The 20,009-nt window shown below is 35.7% G+C and overlaps 2 protein-coding genes across 2 annotated transcripts; one reads left to right on the forward strand and one right to left on the reverse strand.

Moving 5' to 3' along the window:
• Nucleotides 1-4,001: 4,001 nt before the first annotated feature.
• Nucleotides 4,002-16,521, forward strand: LOC121732094 (transcription initiation factor TFIID subunit 1-like). Its single transcript, XM_042121884.1, has 6 exons — nucleotides 4,002-4,323; nucleotides 12,219-12,377; nucleotides 12,956-14,252; nucleotides 14,476-15,010; nucleotides 15,312-16,156; nucleotides 16,231-16,521. Exons 1-6 carry the CDS (start codon nucleotides 4,261-4,263, stop codon nucleotides 16,329-16,331), a joined length of 3,000 nt encoding a protein of 999 aa, XP_041977818.1. The 5' UTR covers nucleotides 4,002-4,260; the 3' UTR covers nucleotides 16,332-16,521.
• LOC121732100 (NIF3-like protein 1) lies at nucleotides 16,512-19,992 on the reverse strand. Its single transcript, XM_042121889.1, has 6 exons — nucleotides 19,977-19,992; nucleotides 19,420-19,647; nucleotides 18,541-18,672; nucleotides 18,153-18,329; nucleotides 17,202-17,395; nucleotides 16,512-16,729 (listed from the first exon to the last, which is right to left on the reverse strand). The coding sequence occupies exons 2-6, from the start codon at nucleotides 19,623-19,625 to the stop codon at nucleotides 16,551-16,553; spliced, it is 888 nt and encodes a 295-aa protein (XP_041977823.1). The 5' UTR covers nucleotides 19,626-19,647; nucleotides 19,977-19,992; the 3' UTR covers nucleotides 16,512-16,550.
• Between the last annotated feature and the right edge of the window lie 17 nt (nucleotides 19,993-20,009).

Below are 20,009 nucleotides of genomic sequence, written 5' to 3' on the forward strand. Positions count from 1 at the left end.
ATATTGGGAACGGCCGTAAGACTACATATTAAGTAGTCTACATCTATACTATAATACTTTATCTATGAGTCATACAGTAACGTACATTTTTTTAAAGTTAAGTGCTACGAAGTAATAGTAGTAGGTACTTAAATAAATGTTCGCTAATGGCTCCTGCGGGCTGCGGTGCGGGTTGCCGGGTGCCTATTACTGATTACAGCGTTTTCAGTCTCAATAGTTAACGACGTGGAAATAACATTCAGAATGTATAGTGCGTCAAGAAAGTTAGGCGGGAAAATTTTCTAAACGTAATCACACTTACAAGGTGTATTTTTTTTCTTTGTATTTTCACAGAGAACGCTTATTACATTTTAAATATTGTCATTTGTCACCTTGCACATTTTTATCTCGAATGAGGAACCAAACTAAAAGCTCGAAGCAGATGGAGCCACCAGCGACTGGCCTTTGTTTACTACAAGTGTCAAATGAGTGGTTGCGATTTTCTATGTTTTCTTTGTGTTAACGATCTTAAAATATATTCTTTGTTTACTGTGAGTGAGCTGAAAAGTGAGCTTCGTAAGAGAAATGCGTCAGTGGTGAGCAAAAAGCCGATCTGAGCGAAAGGTAAACATAGTAATATTTTTAGGTTATATTTCTTATTTCACAATTTGTTTAAATATGTTATCCTCATAATGAGTTTTTATTTCAAGATTGGAGGCGTATGATCAGAACAAAAACTTTGACGATGGTTTGGGCGATCAAAAGGACAATTATTCTCTTATCTATCCACACCCTAATACATTCAGAGACATGAACGCCGACTAACCTATTCCAAGCATCAGCAAGCAGGAAATAATAGAATATCTGTAAAGGTATGTGTATATACATTATACATTATTAACATATGTTTACTATCACAGATAAACGTGAAATATTTAGATATTATTCCATCTTTTTACAGATTCAACACGGAACCAATGGCTAACTTTGATACAAATCTAGACATCTTCTGACCGCCCCTTACTCATGGGACACTTACTTTATACGTGGGAGAGCCATGCTTCGGCACGAATGGGCCGGCTCGACCGGAGAAATACCACGTTCTCACAGAAAACCGGCGTGAAACAGCACTTGCGCTGTGTTTCGTCGAGTGAGTGAGTTTACCGGAGGCCCAATCCCCTACCCTATTCCCCTCTCTTCCCTCCCCTATTCCCTTCCCTTCCTTACTATATTAACCTATTCCCTCTTAAAAGGCCGGCAACGCACTTGCAGCTCTTCTGATGCTGCGAGTGTCCATGGGCGACGGAAGTTGCTTTCCATCAGGTGACCCGTTTGCTCGTTTGCCCCCTTATTTCATTAAAAAAAAATACATTTCGTAAGAAGAATATGCAAAGCTTGCAAAAGTGATGTATTTAGTAGACATTAAAGTCTCTCAAGATGGTGTAGACGTGTAGAGGAATGCTATTGTGAACGCGCTGCAGGAAATGGTGCATTTGCTAAGTGCAAACAATATGTCTGTGTCATGGTCATTCATGGCTTACATCCACTATCTTGAACCAGCAGTTTTTGAAAAATAATTGTATAAAAATTATTTAAATGTATTAAAACTAAGTAATCATTGATATCAGCTTTTATTTATTTTTCATAATACATTCTCTAAAGTTACAACACATGAAACATAAAAAATATTTGACTTGCTATTGGTTAATCCTACAATCCTCTCAGTATGAACACATTTTAGTACTTGCTGCAACTGTGGTACAACAAGCTGCGGAATTCTTACAGTAACTTTTCTATTATTATTATTATTATTATTAGCAAACATGTCTTGAATTTGCATCGACAATTGGTCATAAGATAGCCTATTCCCACAATTTGTCAATCACATATAGATCTTGCATAATTATGCTCAACAGAAGCTCTGTATATGTATTTCTTAAAAATGTTTCTTATGGCTCAGCATCTGAAAATATATATTATAATTTATTATTGGTTTGTTTGTAAGAGGCATGTCTAGGAAATAATAAGTTTGGCTTAGGCTAGACATCATAATTTCACAACTTACCTGTGTATTTACTTCCTTCAAAAAAATCATCTGCTGTGAAATGAAGTGAACTTAAGCGTGCCATATTCTTTCCTTGAAATTCTTAATTCACAAGGCATTTCCCCACTTTTTCTTCACTTTGGGTCTTTGGGAAATATATGAACTCTCCAGTTTTTAAAACTCAAAGCACAACATTGAGACATTTTTACGGAAATTAATAAATAATACTCTTGTTTACAAAAAATGTATTGGATTTGACAGCTCTAATGTCAAATTACGGTCAGTCGACGATGCGACGCCTATCGGGATAAAAAGGCAGTTTTGCTCCTCATTAATAAAGTTCTCTAAAGAAAAGAAGTCAGAGAAGAATTATTCTGTGGTTTATACTTTATAGTTTATACTCGACACTGGCCATGGTTATAGTCGAAGTGCCATTATAAGAAAAAAAATCTGTGGTGTGAACATGTGAAGTGCCAAATTGACATAATCAGCTGCTGAATTCAGCTGAGTTTGACATTTGATACTAACAATTTTAAACTTGTTTTGTAATTTTTCGTTGTATTCGTTGAAGATTATGAATTACGGTATTTAAAATAAGTTTATATTTTATAATTAATAATTATCAAAATCTTATATATATGAAGTAATGAAAAAAAACACACCGTTTAATAATAACGATTTAAATATATTAAAGGCAGTGAAACCAGTTAAGATAACTGAAAGCCGGCTCCTGAAACTAAATTCAAAATCCTGGAGCATATTAACAGAGTTTTACATAGAATCAGTTAAGATTAATTGCTATAAGCCAGGCAATGTGACTTCTGCTGCAGTTATTAAAATAGGCGATGTGTCTGGTACAGTCACTGGCGTCATAAAGGGATCAGCGATCGGAGCTCTATTTGATTTGTCTCATGAAGAATGGCAGAAGATTGAAAGCCTTTGCGCCTGTCGGCAGCAACTTTTTTATAGATATTTTAAAGACGGTTTAGCAAGAAATTTTAGATGCGAACAAAAACTTTTTTATGAATTCTGTAACACTAATCAAACACAGGAAATACTAGCAGCTATTTATGCAAGGTGTCCTAATATAAGAAGCAAAGAAAAAGATGATGCTGTTGTTCAGATATTTGATTTGTATAAAGCCAATAATCAAATAATAGATTATTACAAGGAAAATTTAAGAATATAATGTGTTTGAAAATCTTACCAAATAATATTAACATTGACAAACAAGTAATATTGTACTGAACACAATGTAATGCTTTTTTAGATGTTGATTTAGGACATGAGTTTATCCCATTAATCCCTAAGCGGCACCCAGCTGCCGCATAACAATTGAAAATCTATTGTGTCTGTGATTCCCACAATGGAGGTATTCATTTTTATAGTTAATTGATAATGAATTATAAATTTATTACTTTACTTAAATATACTACTCTTTTATGATTATGTACCTATATTGTTTTATTTTTGTTGCTACACTACAATGATATGATACAGAGTGTATCTACTACATGATATTGTTATCATATTTTTAAAATTGTTTAACTAACTATGATTAAATTTAAGATGAAACAACTACTTGTGCTACAGCATTACCCCAATATGATGTTTGAGTAGTTTGAATTGACTTCAAAATTATAATTACATATATTTTATAATAATTTATTTCAGAAAACTAATACCTCTAAACATGGACTTAGTAAACATTTAATTATATTTATCATCTGGTAAACACAAGTCAATAATGATGATAACTGGCACCCGTGTAAAATAAAATCGTGCAATATAAATTCACTTTGTAGTCTGTACCTTATTGTCTTTGGTTCATAACTACATAATATTGTACTCTTGTAAAAACAAACAAGATGGGAATAACAGATCACTATTAACTGCTTGTATGTAATATTGTCACGTAATCGAACGAGTCGAAGTCATTTGCATTATAAAATAGTTATAGATCTAAATAGACATTATCGAATCAGTTGCAACAAGTCATTCCGCGTAGGTGGCGGTCTGGGTGGTAACTTAGCTCAGGTGGGCGTCGACATCGAAATGTTATAACGTTTTCACTACGAGGAGAAATAAATATTATTTGGTTCTCAAAGCTCTCGCGTAGGCAGTAGGCTGCGCTCGACGTCACCCGTCAGTGAGTTTTGCGTTAGCGCAAGGAGCGAACGTGAGCGCGAGCCGCGTATTCGATTGTAGCTGCAGCGAACAGTGTAAACCGGTGACAGATGGATTTGCAGGTCGCGGGACAGTGGCGTCGAGAGTGGGCCGGCACGGCAGAGTTCGGAGATGTGAGTACCCTGCACGACCGACTTAACAAAATGCAATTCTGAGATGTTTATGTCTAGCTCTACATATAAACTAGTTATGAGGGAAATTCTTCGAATGTTTATTTTGCCGTTTCCTATTACTTAATCTAGTTTAAATAAGAAAGATGTTGCTTCTTAATTTAATAAATAGTTAAACAGTTAAGTACTCAAGTAGCCAGGTGAATAAATTTAGATTTTAGACAAAACAATGTACTTAAATTGTAGAGAACCTAATATGATACATCGGTCTCTAGTCTCTATAGTCTCTACTAGTCCAGTCTATTCTCTACATTTCCTATAGTATAGTTATTATTTCTTTCTTATTTGCGATATTCTCAGGGTTAATTTAATAAATAAAGACCTCGAAAAGCCATCCATATCCATATCCAGTTCTTAAGTTATTCTACCTAGGTAGACTCTAAAATGCAATTGAACTTTTTTTTAATCTTCATGAAAGCTTATTTGATTGAGGTCGGATTAGTAATGAAATTAATAGATGTTAAGTTATGGCATTTATTTACATGCGGTCATTGCCAAAAGTAAAGTTGTCTTTGCCTTTTTCGGCGGAGAACTTAACGCGGCGCGATCGCTCAGACAACAGAGATTGATTGTTATGCAAAATTGAGTCATTTACACTACTGCTACAGAGCTCAAAAACACTTAACGGCCAATTAAAACTCGTCTGAACCAGTCGATCCAGTTCACTTTAGTTTTTAGCAAAAGGTAAAAACTGTAGCCCATGGTTTAAAAATATACCTACCACTTATAGACCGAATTCGCTGACTGAACAGCGCAGTCGACAGTTTAAACTGTTTTATTGCTTCCTAAATGTCTCACTACTTTAAAAAATCGTATTCAGTCATCAAAGCCTCTTTATTTATATCATTTACGTACTTCCATAGTCCATACTACTGAACTTATGTGGGCAGGTAGATAAACATTGTAAACGATGATAGTAGGTGCTCTGAGCAACTTTGGGCAGGACCTCTCGCTCTCGAGCATGGTTCGCTGCATGCTCGAGAGCGATGAGGCCTGGCAAGCGGTGGTCTTTTTCTGCGAAACCGTCCTTTCGCAGAAAGAGGCCGCGGAGCGGAACAGAGAGGATGAGCCAGCCTCCGTTCCGCTCCGCCGGCGTAGGACGGGAGTGCGGAGGCGGGAGCCGTCGTTACGCGAACCTCCAAACTTCCGTCTAATTCGGGGCTCCGGGCAAGGATGGGAACTTGCCCAGCTTAGCTAGTCCCGGCGCCGAGGGGAACGCTTCAGTTTGCCGGAGCGTTCCCTTACTTTGGTGGAAGTCCGGTCCCTTTTGAAGTAGACCGGCCGGTCGTGGATGGAGTCCTGTGTTAGACAGATCCATCATCCGGGACATCCCTCCGTATACGGCTGAACCGCAAACCGCAGGTGGTTTTAGTGAGTAAGAGTCCCACATACCCCCGGGGTGCTGCAGCTTAGTGAGGCACAACCCGAACCCGGGGCACCCTTGAAGGGTTTCCCATGCGCATCAAAAAAATGGCACTCTGAGTAACTACTTGCCTTGCTCTATGGTCATTCACCAAGTTAAGGGGTTTAATCAACATAATATTTTGTCCCAACCGGACTATTCGTAGACTCTTGCGATACAGCGGGTGACGGGCCATTCATACAGGATATCGAAGCCTAGCTCAGTTAGTACTTAGTAGCTAAGAAACGAGTATAAAATCATACCAGCTCAAAAGTTAATATGTACCTATGTTGTAATTTAATACCAGTAGTAAAGAATTCGTTACTATCTTTTTAGTACTTTTTCAGAAAATTACGTCAACAAATATCACAAATAAGCGGTTTGTCACCACTGTGATTCCTGAAAGATTCAGAAGCCAGAAGTCAAATGGTGATAAGTCGCGTTTAAAGTTCTCTTGACTCAAACACATCTTGATCAAGCTCTTAGCGATAAGAGCCGACTTAATACGGGCCTTAGCAACAACATATTTTATAATTTCAAGCAAGTGATAGAACAAGCATTAAATAATTTCACACTTTTGTACGACAAATGTATGACACGTTATTTACAAACAGTAAACACAAATCAGCAGTGAAAGTGTTATATGAGGATGCTGTAAATTCAAGTTTTTAGTCTCACTGAGAACCTACTTCCTACTTATGCGTGAAGACTTTCGTTCCGCCTGTGACTGTGACTTCCTATCTCATACGTGTTGTCACTTTTGTAATAATTATTGTTGTTACTTGTTTGCCTTTTGAACGGATTTGTAAATACACAAGTTCTTCGCTTGCACAATAACTTTCGCTGATCTTTTAAAATTCTCTGAGGATTGCCATGGCTTTCAAAACCTGTCCTCATCCATTTAGATCATTTTTAATACGGATCCATTTAATTAAAACGTTAATGAAAATACTAATTTGTTAATCCATACATATAATATTTTAAGTTATATTATATCATCGGTCGATGCATTTAATTTACTAAATTCTAAAATATGAATTTGTAGCATTTCGTTTTATAGTTCTCTATAATATTTACCTACTTTAAGAATTTATTTGGGCTACATATCGTTAAAAATATTTTATTTCAAGGAAACAGTTCCTCGAAATATTGCTAGCGATGATCATAAGTTTGTGCATATTCCGGAAATCCTGTACGAAGGTCGCGGCGAGGCTCTGCAGACCACAACTTATCATTACTATTGTATACCTTACGTACAATATTTACATACCTACCCATTTGTATCATACAGGTACATTATCTCTTTATCAGTAGGGACTAAGGTACCAAATTAGTCCGAGGTCATTATAGATTGCTATTGTCGGTGAAATTTTATGTCAGCAAGGTCAAATTCATGACTATTTGGTAGAGGAGTGTCTCGTATAGTTTTGGTGTTAAGATTATATATTTTTTATGCTGAGGGATGTACTAAATTGTAAGTCTGGTTGTTCCAAGTAGAAAGAGAATGTAGAGCTAGATTAGGTAATCATTATAACTTGGATTGTCATCTTACAACATAGAGATTAGAGGTACCTAGTGATAATAATAATAATAATAATCATTTATTGCAGGCAATAAACCCATATAAAATTAAATTAAAAGTTAAAATTAAATAGTACACATACATTGTGAATTTTAAATAATATTACAAATAAAATAAAATGCTACAAAAATTACGTTTAAAAATAATTCTAAGTCAGTGATGGTTACTATTTACTATTTACCAACAATACGTTTTCATGCAGTCAAATAATGTTAATCTATACTAATATTATGTGAAAGTGTGTCTGTATGTCTGTTACCTCTTCACGCCCAAACCGCTGAACCGATTTCGCTGAAATTTGGTATGGAGATACTTTGAGTCCCGATAAAGGACATAGGATACTTTACTATTATGCGACAAAATTCGTTTATATTTAATAAACGAATTTTGTCGCAACGGAGTTGTGGGCATCATCTAGTAAAATATAAGGTTGTAAACGTTTTTACTGCTAATTAAGGATTTATTTAAAAAATAAACACTAGGTATAGCAGATAAAGTACACTGGTAGCCAAATATTGTCCATAAATTAAATAATTATTGGGTGCAATTTACTACACATACCGAGCATTTTAATGTAAATACACAATTTTTTTTCTCTCGAGAAAAATAAGGTGCATCGTGTTTTGAAAACACTATGGAACTTGCATATATTCTGAATAATATTATATATCTTTCTCAATACTAGTACCGCATTCTATCATACAGACATTCCTCTCCGAAATCTCGCATTTAGGTGTTCTAAGCCCCATAATAAAGTTTAATTATAAAATACACAACTACTGTGAAAGGTTACATAAACTGACATAACAACAGCGACCGTGTGTTAAGGGCACCAAGTGGCTTAATCCAATGTCGTATCCAAACGGCGTAAATCCTTATTTTGGCATTGGAGGCAGTTTACTAATTTCATAACCTTAACATACAAAAGTTGTTTTCTTTAAGGTTAAAAATAATAATTTATGCCAATTAAGTTAACTTACGATGAAAAACAAAAATTTAAGTGAAACAAAGACAATTAATATGAAATAACACCCAATTGAATACCTACTCAAGTTACTGTATATCAATAATTTTTAGGAGAGTAGGTAAGTACTAGCTGTTATTAAGGGGGGTATTACATTATCATTTATATATGATCATTTCTATGATCATATATAGGATCCAATATATATGATCATTTGATCATATCTGCATATTACATTATCATTTTTCATTAATCCTATTTTACGTCATATGTGGTTTCAATAGCCAATGGAGAGCGCTAACGCTGACAGGTATTGACGTTTTTCTGAGATTTCTCTGAGATCTTGTTACGTCAGGGTTACTAGATCTCAGAAAATTCGATTTGTCAAAAAACATCGTCATTTTAAATATGGCTTGTTTTTTGTTATTTCAGCAAGATTATCCAAGTATATAATTAGAAAAATAATTACATTACATTATTTGAAACATATTAACGAACAAGAAATTAAAAACTCTTTTTTATATTAAATAACTGGCAACACCTATTTCTATGACCGTATTGGATCCAATCTCTCAGCAAATGTCAAAAATCTATGATCAAGGAAGAAATGAATCATATGTCTATAATACATTATCCAATATCATTGACTCAGTGATCTCGGATCCAACATATGTATATGATAATCTTATACCCCCCTTAACGAGGAACTATTTTACAATTTTGGTCGAAACGCTTACCAAATACGAATTCGTGAAAAAACAGATATGGTACGTAGAACTATTGATGCTTAGGCATTCGGTTTACTCATTGAAAAATCAAAATATAAAAGTCAAGCCATATTCGTCCGAATTCCGCGTCGTAAAGATCAGTTTGATCTATCGCTTACAGCGACTCGCGTTGACCAAAAAAGTGATCACCGGACAGTACACACATAAATCTTCTCGCCATATTTAATGTTTATCTTTTTTCAAACGATTTTTTGTCTTAAAAATTAACAAATTCATTCGTGATTTATTGGTCAGATTTAGGATTTCTCGGATGGTTAAGTTAAGTAGGTACTGTAACGTGTTTTTTAACCGGGCTTTGGCCCACCACACATTCCCACCACTGTATCTCCTGTGTTGCCAAGATCGACAGCGGTATCCAACCACGAAAACCCTTTGATATGATCTCAGGGAGCCCGAGGGACCCGCAACGAAATTAATCAAAAGAAAATAGGAGTAGAAAGAATTATAAATAGGTACTGCGTGTCTTTGTATATTGCGGTGGATTTTATCGTTCCCCGAAACTTTATCGAGCTCCATAGGGTTTTAGTCAATAGCCCAGCTTTTACCTGGGGAGTTTCACATACCCCATTTAAGCCCAATCCCAATCCACCGGTGATGTGTCAAGCCTTTCCCCATGAAAGAAAGTGTTCTTGTATCATGTTGGTCATGTAGGATCTTAGAAACCGTAGTTTGTAAGACATTAAATTATATGTTATATCAATTTAAATTCTCTTTAACTCGCGATCTCATCTTTCGAAAGAAGAAACGCTAAGCAACATTTTGAAGATCGTCATCCAGATTAGCAAGGGCTTTCCTCTGTAGTACAATCTTTTGAATCGATCGAACGGCTGATAGTAGTTAGTACTAAGTAGTACTGGTACACATAACTACCAGTATGAATGACTGTAGTCTACGAAGTACGAAGCACTTTTTCTAAGTAATCGCTTTCAAATATATTGCAACTAAGTTACGTACGTTACTCAACATAAATATCCATACGATTTGATGACTTAAGCCTGCGCCTACGCAGAACCTAAGATTTGTGTGGCATTTAATGTATTTAGTCTAAAAGTTTACTCAAGAATTACAAAATAACACTTTACCAACAAGTTTAATCCATAAAAGGATAGTTTCTTTATATGACACTGGCCAAAGTACCTAATCGTTAATAGCTCGGAGCTATTAGTATTTGGTACTAACACTTTAGTGGTCACAAAACATACCTATTCTATTGTGTAACACATAATGACATTGGTAAATACAACTAGCATATAATATTAAAATCTTAACTTTTAAGGACTTCTTGAAAAAAATTACTTTACCTAATGAGTGCGTGACTGAGATAAAAAGCTTTTACATATTCATATTTCTAAGAGAGGAATATCGATTCAATAAAAACTCCGCATAATGTGGTCAGTGGGCGACCGATGATGATTCAGAAATCATCGATCGGAGTTTCCCGAAGCAAAATTTTCGTTGCGTCAGATTTTCTAGCGCTTAATGTCAATGACCACGCGCTGACCCCTCGCCACTACATTGTTAATATTAGTCCTTTCACACTTTGTAGTTTGCATGATGAAGCGGACCGTTATGTCGCTACCGCGAATGTGTCGACCTTACATTTTGGTTTCCTTTCGGATGACGCAAGCTTATCCTCCGAGACCTACGTCACCTCCTATACTACCGGTTACAAGTTTTCTGCAATGCATTATGTCTACTCGTTTTTTGTAGAACCAAAAGAATTTGTAGAGCCAATTTAGTTCGTGTATATTTTTTGCGCCAAAATACATCGTATAGAATGAGTATACTTGAGCATGCTCATTCTATTGATTGATCAAAAGCTTCGAATAACAGTTTTTCAAACAGGTGAAGATTATAATAATTTATAAGTAACGGCCCAAAAGAGGCTTATAAGCCTCTTTTGAGCCGTTACTTATAAATTTTTATTAAATATAAATTCTTTGTTCTATAGAACAAACGAGAAGTTTTGATTTTTGTTCCGCACAAAGGCGATAGAGCAGACGAAAGGGGATTTTTCTGACGCAAACTGTGCGTTAAATGCCGCATATATTTAAGATCTCTCATCAGAAATTCTGAGACTAAAACTTTTAAACCACAAAATTATAATTCATATGAACTTACAAGAAAATTACTTATATCTGAAAGAAAAAATAAAGGTTGCTACGAACCTACCTATATGAATCATACAAGGTCATTGATTCATAAAGTGTGTATGGTCTACTTAATTTGCAAGTTAAATCTATTTTTTGTTTGTTGAGATCTCGTGGAGGCAGAGGATCTGCCGTTGTGTTTGGGATGCAAACAAGGAAACGTGCTAAGTCATGCATAAAATTGATTTTAGGGACATGAATTAGCGGTTGACACTTGCACCGTGGTTTATCAAATATTATTTAAGTGTATGACACGATTTGGGGTATTTGCACAATCATGATTTCTCAGAATTTCCTTACTGCAAAAATCGTAAGCTTGCTCTTCTTACGAATTTTTGCAGTAGAGTAAAAGCTTCTCTACAAAATATGTAGAGAAGCTTTTACTAAGAATATTATTCTTTGTTGAAGCAACGTGGACGTTATCCTTGTCAGCTATTTACCCTAGTACTGCCTACACTACTTTATTAAACGTCATCCATTGAATGCTAGATATCTAATATGTTTGACCTAATTACACATGTTTCACGGCCCTACATATCGAGTTCTGATATTATATTGCTGACAGCGAATTGCTGGTTACGATATTCTGCATACGACAATATTGCAGAACAGGGTCTAATACAATATATACACATCATTAAAAGGGCTTTCTGCTTTGTGCCTTGCTTCGGTGCAACATGCTTATGTTGACGTACAAACTTTGGGCATATACGTCCGCACAGTTTATGTGCTTACATAAACTGTGCGGACGAATATGCCCAAAGTTTGTCTTCAAAAACTTTCGATTTCGGAGATAAAAATACGCTTAATTAGCACTCGTACTGAGCTTGTTGTTGCTACCTCTTCTCAGTGCACATAGCTCTCTACAGTTCCTCAATAAGTAACCCTTATTATATAAACTATCTTTCTACCTATCTCCTATGTCTATAACTATCTACGGTACTATTTTCAGGTAGTAGAAGGCGGAGTGACACGTCGCGTAGCTCGTGCTATGGAGGTGCTGAACGCGAGCGCGCCGGGCGCCAGGGTGCGGGTGATGCGCGCCGCCTACCACTCCACCGCCGCGCCGGGGCGACCAGCCTCCACGTATTTGATGCACTCATCCAGACAGGTAATTAAAGCGTAGAAAGTACTTGCGGAAATATAGCGAAAAAGCGAACCCTAGCGACCTTACCTAAACCCTAGCGAACATATGATATACAGCCATAAAATGCTATTTGGGAATAAAGTATAAACGTAAATATAAAACATTCCAAGTTGCTGTAAGGGCTTTTCCAACGAGTAATTATTTTTCGTTGATTAACGTCGCTTTAGTTTGGTTTTCGATGGATCTCTAAGTATGCTATAATATAATTATATATTTTGAGCTAAATTAATCCATTTTGATGCTGAAATAGAAATTTTTAAAAGCACCCAGTTCAAGCGGTAGAATTCTTTTGAGAAATTATTTTCATCTATCAAAAAGGTTATGTCTACATTTCTCAAAAAAATACAGAAAGTTCTACTGTTTATTAAAGAAAGACACAGCTTTCTAAAACTTTCTAAAGAATTTCTTATTTTTACCTAATTGTTACTGTATACTAAACACAAACGGTAATTAAATTATATATAATATATTCACTAAGTAGATATTATATTACTTCGTTTTATAATACGAATTATACTAAATGTAAAAATATTTGATTTCAGGTTATATCTTCCGGAAATCGTTTCTTGGAACAATCATCATCCTCATCGCCAATCAAACCACTAGAAATATCATCAACTCCGTTGGAATCGTCACATGACAGCGAAGCGGAAAGAGAAAACTATAAGGTGACTGAACCAGACGACTTGGATATTTCGGAACCGTCCAAATGGAAAGGTTCGACCTCGAAGTCTTCCATAAGATTACCGAGCGAGGAATCGTCGTCAGCAGATAATGCTAGCATCATTGACCTTGACTCCAGAACGAACAGTAGAAACAGTTTTCGAAGAAGTTTCAGAAGAAAAGAGGATCCAATATTAGAAGGACACAGAATGAATCCGAGAGTCTCTCCACTTTTGGATGCACCTGTGGCATTAAACACTCTAAAATATACGTCACTTTTAAACGGAACCGACGACTGGAATGATAGAAGGAAAAGTTACAGTTTTGAGGATCCGGCACCATCTCAGACGTCTTTCAATAAAAGAGTCCGCCAAGAAAAGGACAAATTCACATTTGACTCCTCTACTGATAGTGGAATATGCAAATCGTCGGAAATCGTCGATGACCAGAGAAATTTCAGTCACCTAGATAAATCGCCGTTCGAGCCAGAAAACAACACGTTCCGGGATTGGCTGTCTAAAAACAGATCGTACAAAATGAAACCAATTAAAACCAAACATTTTGACGACAATTCGAGCAATATATCATTAAAATCTACAGGAAAAGTGACAATAACGTTACCAGTAACTTTGGAAAGTGACACAGCCTCGGAATCTGTTTCGAATAGCAACGAAGACAGTGATCGTAAAATAAAGAGAGTGGAATTCTGTAAGACGGAACTCCATTTCGCCGCCGAATCTGGAACAGTCAATATAATAGCAACTGACGAGAAACCGCCCCCTACAAACGACTTTAGAAGAAAACGGAGCGCATTCGTCCCATTAAAGGATAGATTCGAAAAACCTATCACGTTATTTGGAGACAAGAGCGACCTATTCGATTCTGTGACGGATGAGATGAAATTAAACATTCAAAACGATGAGAATACGGCAGCTACAAAAAGTATTCTCAAAAACAAGATCCCGAAACCCAAGCCATATCTCTTAGGGGAGAATATGGAATTTGGGAACGTGGATAGTAATTCTTCAAAAGATTCCGACACCTTTTCAGTACCAACCTCCGTTTCTTTGATCAACAGACAGTTGCAATCAGCGAGGCATATACATTCTCCTAGTTACCTGAGCGACATAGACACTACTGTTATTCCCCACGAAGTTTCAAAGACCAACACCAAAGGTAAGCGATGAGTGATTACTGATTAGTAATTAACTACATAAGAAAAAGCATGGAATAGGCAAAAATGTGACTCTTGAATCTAAATATCATTTATGTGTATGTGAATAATAATATCTTCGTGTACTATAATATTTACCTACATATATTTGTAAAATATCTTTCTTAAAAATTAAGGCCAATTTCAATATAAGCTAAAATGTATGAAACTTACTTTTCATTTCAGGTCTAGAAAATCACAACGAAACAATTCACACAATTGTGCGGGATCATGTCCTCGATCATCCTGTACGAAGAGTTAAAAAATCATCGTCACCAGAACCAGGAAAAAGTAAAAGCAGGGAACTACGAAAATCAGATTTGGCATACTTCGGCATATACAACGATAAGGAGAAAAAAACTCCTAGTCATGATAATTTGCAGGAAGAAATATTTCATTCAGTAAAACTAGTACAGAAGGTATCAAATAGTGTCAGTAACAGTGAGATCGATTCAGATGAGGCTCCCGAATATGAAAATCTGTCCACACGTTATAGTCAGATGATCCCAACACCTAAGCCGAGAACAAAATACAAGAGCGAGGTGAAATCACTTAAAGAATCGGAAACATTACGAACTATACCAGAGCGTGTTAATGAATCAGTAAATGACATGCGAAGAGCAGCTCTCAATAAATATAGTTCGATAAGTAATGACGACAGGGATAAGTCTCGATCGAGGAATTCTAAATCTACTATAACGCGTGGCTCGCCTGGGCCTAGGTATGTAAAAGAAAATATTTATATGTTTTTTGATGATATTATCAGGGCGAGCGAATCGAGCCCTAGTATATCCCACAACCTGGACTACACTTTACGGAAAAACTATCACGCCTATTGATTTGTGCTTTAACATAGTAATTTTTATTTACATGTAGATGTATTATCATCAGTCAGTAAAGGTGTGACGACAAGAGCCCTCACAAAGCACGGCTTTTAGCTAGTATATTATATACTTAGTATATAAATTAAACGATATGCATTCTATTTATATAAGTAATCATCTGTTGTGTTTATGTTTCAGGCACAATAAAAATGAATATTCATCAGATTATAACAAAAAAGAAATATACAATAACGCCACCGATGTTAAAGAACGCTCAGTGACTCCACTTTATATGAATATCAAAACTTCCAGAGATAAAGTTGCTAGTGAAAAACAAACAAAAAATCACACAGATCATAAGTCTACTAAGGATAGAAGCTCTAAAAGACTCAGTAAAAGTCCAGAACATAAAAACAGAATAGTTGAAAAGGTTGAAACGACGAAAAATGATAACGTGCTCGCGAAACTTGATAAGATAGATCAAAATAACTATACTAAAAGTACTAAAGAAAATATTGATAGATTGGCGACACCTAAACACAGACCCAAGCGTGAAGATATGGAAAATTTACTCCCAAAAAAGAAAACATTGGCTAATAAAAATCCCAATGATGTCAATGACAATAACGATACCAACTCACGATCCACAAGTAGTAGGAAAAAGTTGATTGAGAATTCTAACCTCAGTTTGATTAAATCTACACGGAATAATGACAAAGAAAACAAAAGAGATACGCTGCGCGAAAAAATAAAATCCAATACAAAAATATTAAGTGATCCTATGCAACTTGAAATGTCAGCAAAATCAAAGTACGGCGGAGAAGGCACAAAAGATCTAAAAATTATAAGTGTGGAAAAGCCTAAAAAAATGAAGAGAAGTGAGTATGTCATTAATTATGATGACAAAAATGGAACAGTTTCCTCGATACGCAAAATCGTTAACGGCACCAATAGCCACAGGAAAATAAAAACGCCCGTTGACAGTAAAGATAGTCCGGTGCAGTATACACGAAAAACTACTGCAACGGGCAAGATCGCTTCGCGTAAGTAACCAAGTGCATGCTACGATGAACACTAACAAACACTTTGACATAAATAAAAATGGAAAATATTTCAGTGCAGCGTCCAGATCACCAAACATTCAAAGACAAGCTCGAATACAAATATAGGATGAGGAAATCGAAAATGAACGTACCGAAAACTTGCCAACTGTTATAATGAACAATAGACAATCGCCGCATGCGGTAGTGTTCCCAACGACTCCTATACAGTGTGTCCTATGCTTGTACAGTTAAAGTAAGATTGTGATCTCATAACCGAAAATTAAAATTAGACTTATATCATTAATACTACGAGTAAGGCTGTTATGAAATAACATTATTAATTAATAAAACCTTATTATTTACTACTAAGAATTTTATTTACCCTTAATAAAACTCACACGGTACACAGAGGATCCTTATCACATTCGCTTACTAAAACGTCAACATTGAGTTGTTTTTGGAGCGTCTCTGAGAAGATCGACAGGAATCCTCTCTCCGAGTCGGAATGGTTTGTGAGTATCACTGAAATACCTCTTTGTGCAGCATCGAGAACATCATGATGAAGCATCTCACCTGAAATATAATTAACGTTTTGGTATACTACTCATACATTCTCATACAATTTGTCAATAAAATTTGGGCAATGAAGAAATAACTTGTTTTTGAGATATTATTTAACTAAGTGCCAATTTCATCTCTTGTTCTTCATTTTAAAATTGAAAGAGAAGACAAGATATTTTAACGATAATGATAATTAAAGAAGCGATTAAAACTGAAGAAATGGCGCCGAGTATTTTTGATTATGAATAAAAATTAAAATTGTTATAGCTCTGAACTCTCTATTTGAAATGAATGAAGATGAGATCGGTCTAGGCGTCAATGCATTGCAGCGACGCGACACGATACGGACCAATCCCCTTCGTATGAAACTATATTCTCAATCACTGCAAGGGCCGAGCTATCTCCTGCGTGCTATGGAATGTCGAATTTCTTTGCTGCAGTGCAGTTATATCTCGTTCTGTCTAACCTAATAGAGAAAACGTACCAGTTAAAAACAAGTCGGCATCGGAAACTTTCTTCAACACGGAAGCGCCCGAGCCGGCACATAGAGCTACCTTCTCTATTTTGTCAGTCATCCCTTTCCCTCGGCCAAGAGCCAACCGAACGTGCGCCAGGCCAGTCAATTTTTTCACTTTCTCAATGGCCTCTTGTAACATTATAGGTTCGATGGTTATTAATCTGAAAAATATTACACTTTAATAAATAAATAATATTAAACTAACAATTAATACTGACAACTGGTCGGCGTTTGCGTAGAATTGTCTGTGAGGGCTAAATGATTATCGAGGTGTGATAAGTTACATAAACATTTTCACACAGGCAAAATAATTACAACCATAATAATAATAATTGACTCTCACGACCTATTTTTCAAGATACCAAGATAAAATGTATGTGTAAAAAAAACTTATGAATGTGTCTGTACCTAAATTATTAAATATTTTAATCAAGCAAAGCGCCACCTGTTGACAAATAACGCCCAAAACGTTTATTCCAGACTATCCCACCCCATAGAGGTTAGTATTAACAATAATCTTATTCCTATGTACTTATGTAAAAAAAAATTGAATTATTGCAACGCAAATAAGTGAACTAAGTAAATCGTCTTTTAAATTAGAAGGTGAGAAGGTACAAAAGTTCACGAGATTCTGCCTACTAAATGACAGAGAGAGAAATCTAAGCAAGAGGTTTTATATATATCGAAACCCTGAGAACGCCAACTTTAAAGTGTCTAAACACAGTAGGCCGAAAATACGCGGCCGAAATTCGGCATAATTACGTCAGCAATGCGCTACGCATACAATATAACTAATAACGCGACGTAATTTCGGCATGGTGTATCATCGATAATTTAAAATACATTGTAGGCGTAATCATGCCAAACTTCGGCCACGTTTTTTCGACCTAGTGTTTAGAACTTTAGACACTAACCTACCTTCCAGCTCCATTTTTTTGGTCTTCATTGGGTATAATCGGTGAAGAACTTTTGACAGCGAATCCTGACGCCAACCAATCATTGACACCGCCCTGCACCGAGTCCCAGCTTGTGTGAGGAGAATACAACGCGATGCGATTCTCGAGCAGCAGAGAAACAATCTTCTCCTTCCATGAACTTAATTAAATAAAAATAGTTACACACTGAATAAACTACAATTACACAGTACTTATCTTTGTCTACTTTTCTAACATTTTGGACATAATATTATCTAGCACATAGCAATATATTAGGCAAATAGCACAGCAAATAGCAATATATTAGGTATAAGACGTAAGGATAATATAATATTATACATCATATTGTCATTTTCAAAGTTATATCTCACCTCTGAACAACTGACTTCAAGGGTGCAAATATAGGAGGGTGATAAGAAATTATTAATTCACAATTTTTCTTCTTTGCCTCCAAAGCAACTTCCTCTGTCAAATCATTTGTTAACAAGATCTTGCTTATGTTCCTGCAAAATATCAACATATTTTATAATACTACAAACTTTCTATAGTTCTATAGTTATCTGTATTTTACTTATATATGTACTATCAGAGAAGTTGATTCCTATGCAAATCGGGGACCTAAGTAGTTTGGTTGCGTTACGTCAAACCCAGCTGACAGATCACAATTAACATTGAATTGACATATTCGACCAAATAACGTTGGTCTGTCAATTGCATATAGACCTGGATCCCAGAAGGATAAGACATAAAATAAAAATAATGCCTTTGAAAAAAAAATAGCAACAAAGTTATTTTTAAAACGTCTGGCAATAGTTTTGGTCATTGGAAAGTGTCTTACACTACATGATACTAGTTCAGAAAAATAATCTACAAATTATATATAAATATTAGCCATTTGAAAATAAGTAAAGTAAGACACATTTTTAGTCCACTTTGGTTCCTGGTACCTGACCAGGTGTCACACTTAGAGCTACACAAATTCGCAAGTATTCTAAGTACACGAGGCACTACTAATAACCTATGGTTTCATCCATCAGAGAGTAAGTTATGTCTTATCCTTCTGGGATCCAGGTCTAATAGAAATCAACTTCCTCGATGGTATATTGTATAAAGAAGTTTCTGATCTCTGTTAGCTTTTTGTGCAGTTTCGGCAATAAATGAATTCAGCAAAAATATTGATAGTTATGTTGACATTCCCGATTCCACCAATAATAAGACAGGGCTCTAGTAAAATAAATATAAGACTTTACCTAGGAGTATAGGGTTCCACTAGTAAGCCTGTGTTGTCCCAACTTTCTGAGAGCTGTTTTGGGGCAAATTTTTCAAGAGCTGATATTGCATCGGTCAACTTGACTTCCCCTCTCATTCCTGCTGATACCATAAACATTTTGCTACTTTGTAAAGTACCAAAAAGAATTTGTCTCCTTACAATTTGACTTCCCAGTACAATCAACATTAGATGATTCACTTCAACTTATCTGAAAAAGATAAATGTTTGTAAGTATATACATTATAGAGTAATAAATATGTATACTACTTGTTGTTATAAAAAGGGTAAAATTCTTAAGGCGAGACCGCACTAAAGCGACACTACGCGGCAGCAGAGCGACACGACACGTCACGGACAAAATTAATTCATCTATTAATAAATAATTAAAGTCTTTGTATGAAATCACATGAAGTACTAAGCCGCACTCGGACTACGTGGCAGCGACCGTACGCATTACTAAACGTCAGTTGTAACCGGTAGCTATATGGAACGTGAAGGCTTATCGCTACTTCGTAGTGTCGCTTAATGCTGTCTTACCTTTAGATCATGCATCAGATTATGTTTAAAAAA

The sequence above is a fragment of the Aricia agestis genome, chromosome 11, assembly GCF_905147365.1.
Source record: "Aricia agestis chromosome 11, ilAriAges1.1, whole genome shotgun sequence".
In the NCBI taxonomy this organism is placed as follows: domain Eukaryota; kingdom Metazoa; phylum Arthropoda; class Insecta; order Lepidoptera; family Lycaenidae; genus Aricia; species Aricia agestis.

Coding starts and splice junctions, on each gene's coding strand:
- LOC121732100 (XM_042121889.1), bottom strand. CDS start 19,625: ATGTTGATTGTACTGGGAAGTCAAATTGTAAGGAGACAAATTCTTTTT. Junction 18,673..19,419: donor GTGGAACCCTATACTCCTAG/GTAAAGTCTTAT, acceptor GATATTTTGCAG/GAACATAAGCAAGATCTTGT. Junction 16,730..17,201: donor TGCCGACTTGTTTTTAACTG/GTACGTTTTCTC, acceptor ATTATATTTCAG/GTGAGATGCTTCATCATGAT.
- LOC121732094 (XM_042121884.1), top strand. CDS start 4,261: ATGGATTTGCAGGTCGCGGGACAGTGGCGTCGAGAGTGGGCCGGCACG. Junction 4,324..12,218: donor GCACGGCAGAGTTCGGAGAT/GTGAGTACCCTG, acceptor TACTATTTTCAG/GTAGTAGAAGGCGGAGTGAC. Junction 12,378..12,955: donor TGATGCACTCATCCAGACAG/GTAATTAAAGCG, acceptor ATTTGATTTCAG/GTTATATCTTCCGGAAATCG.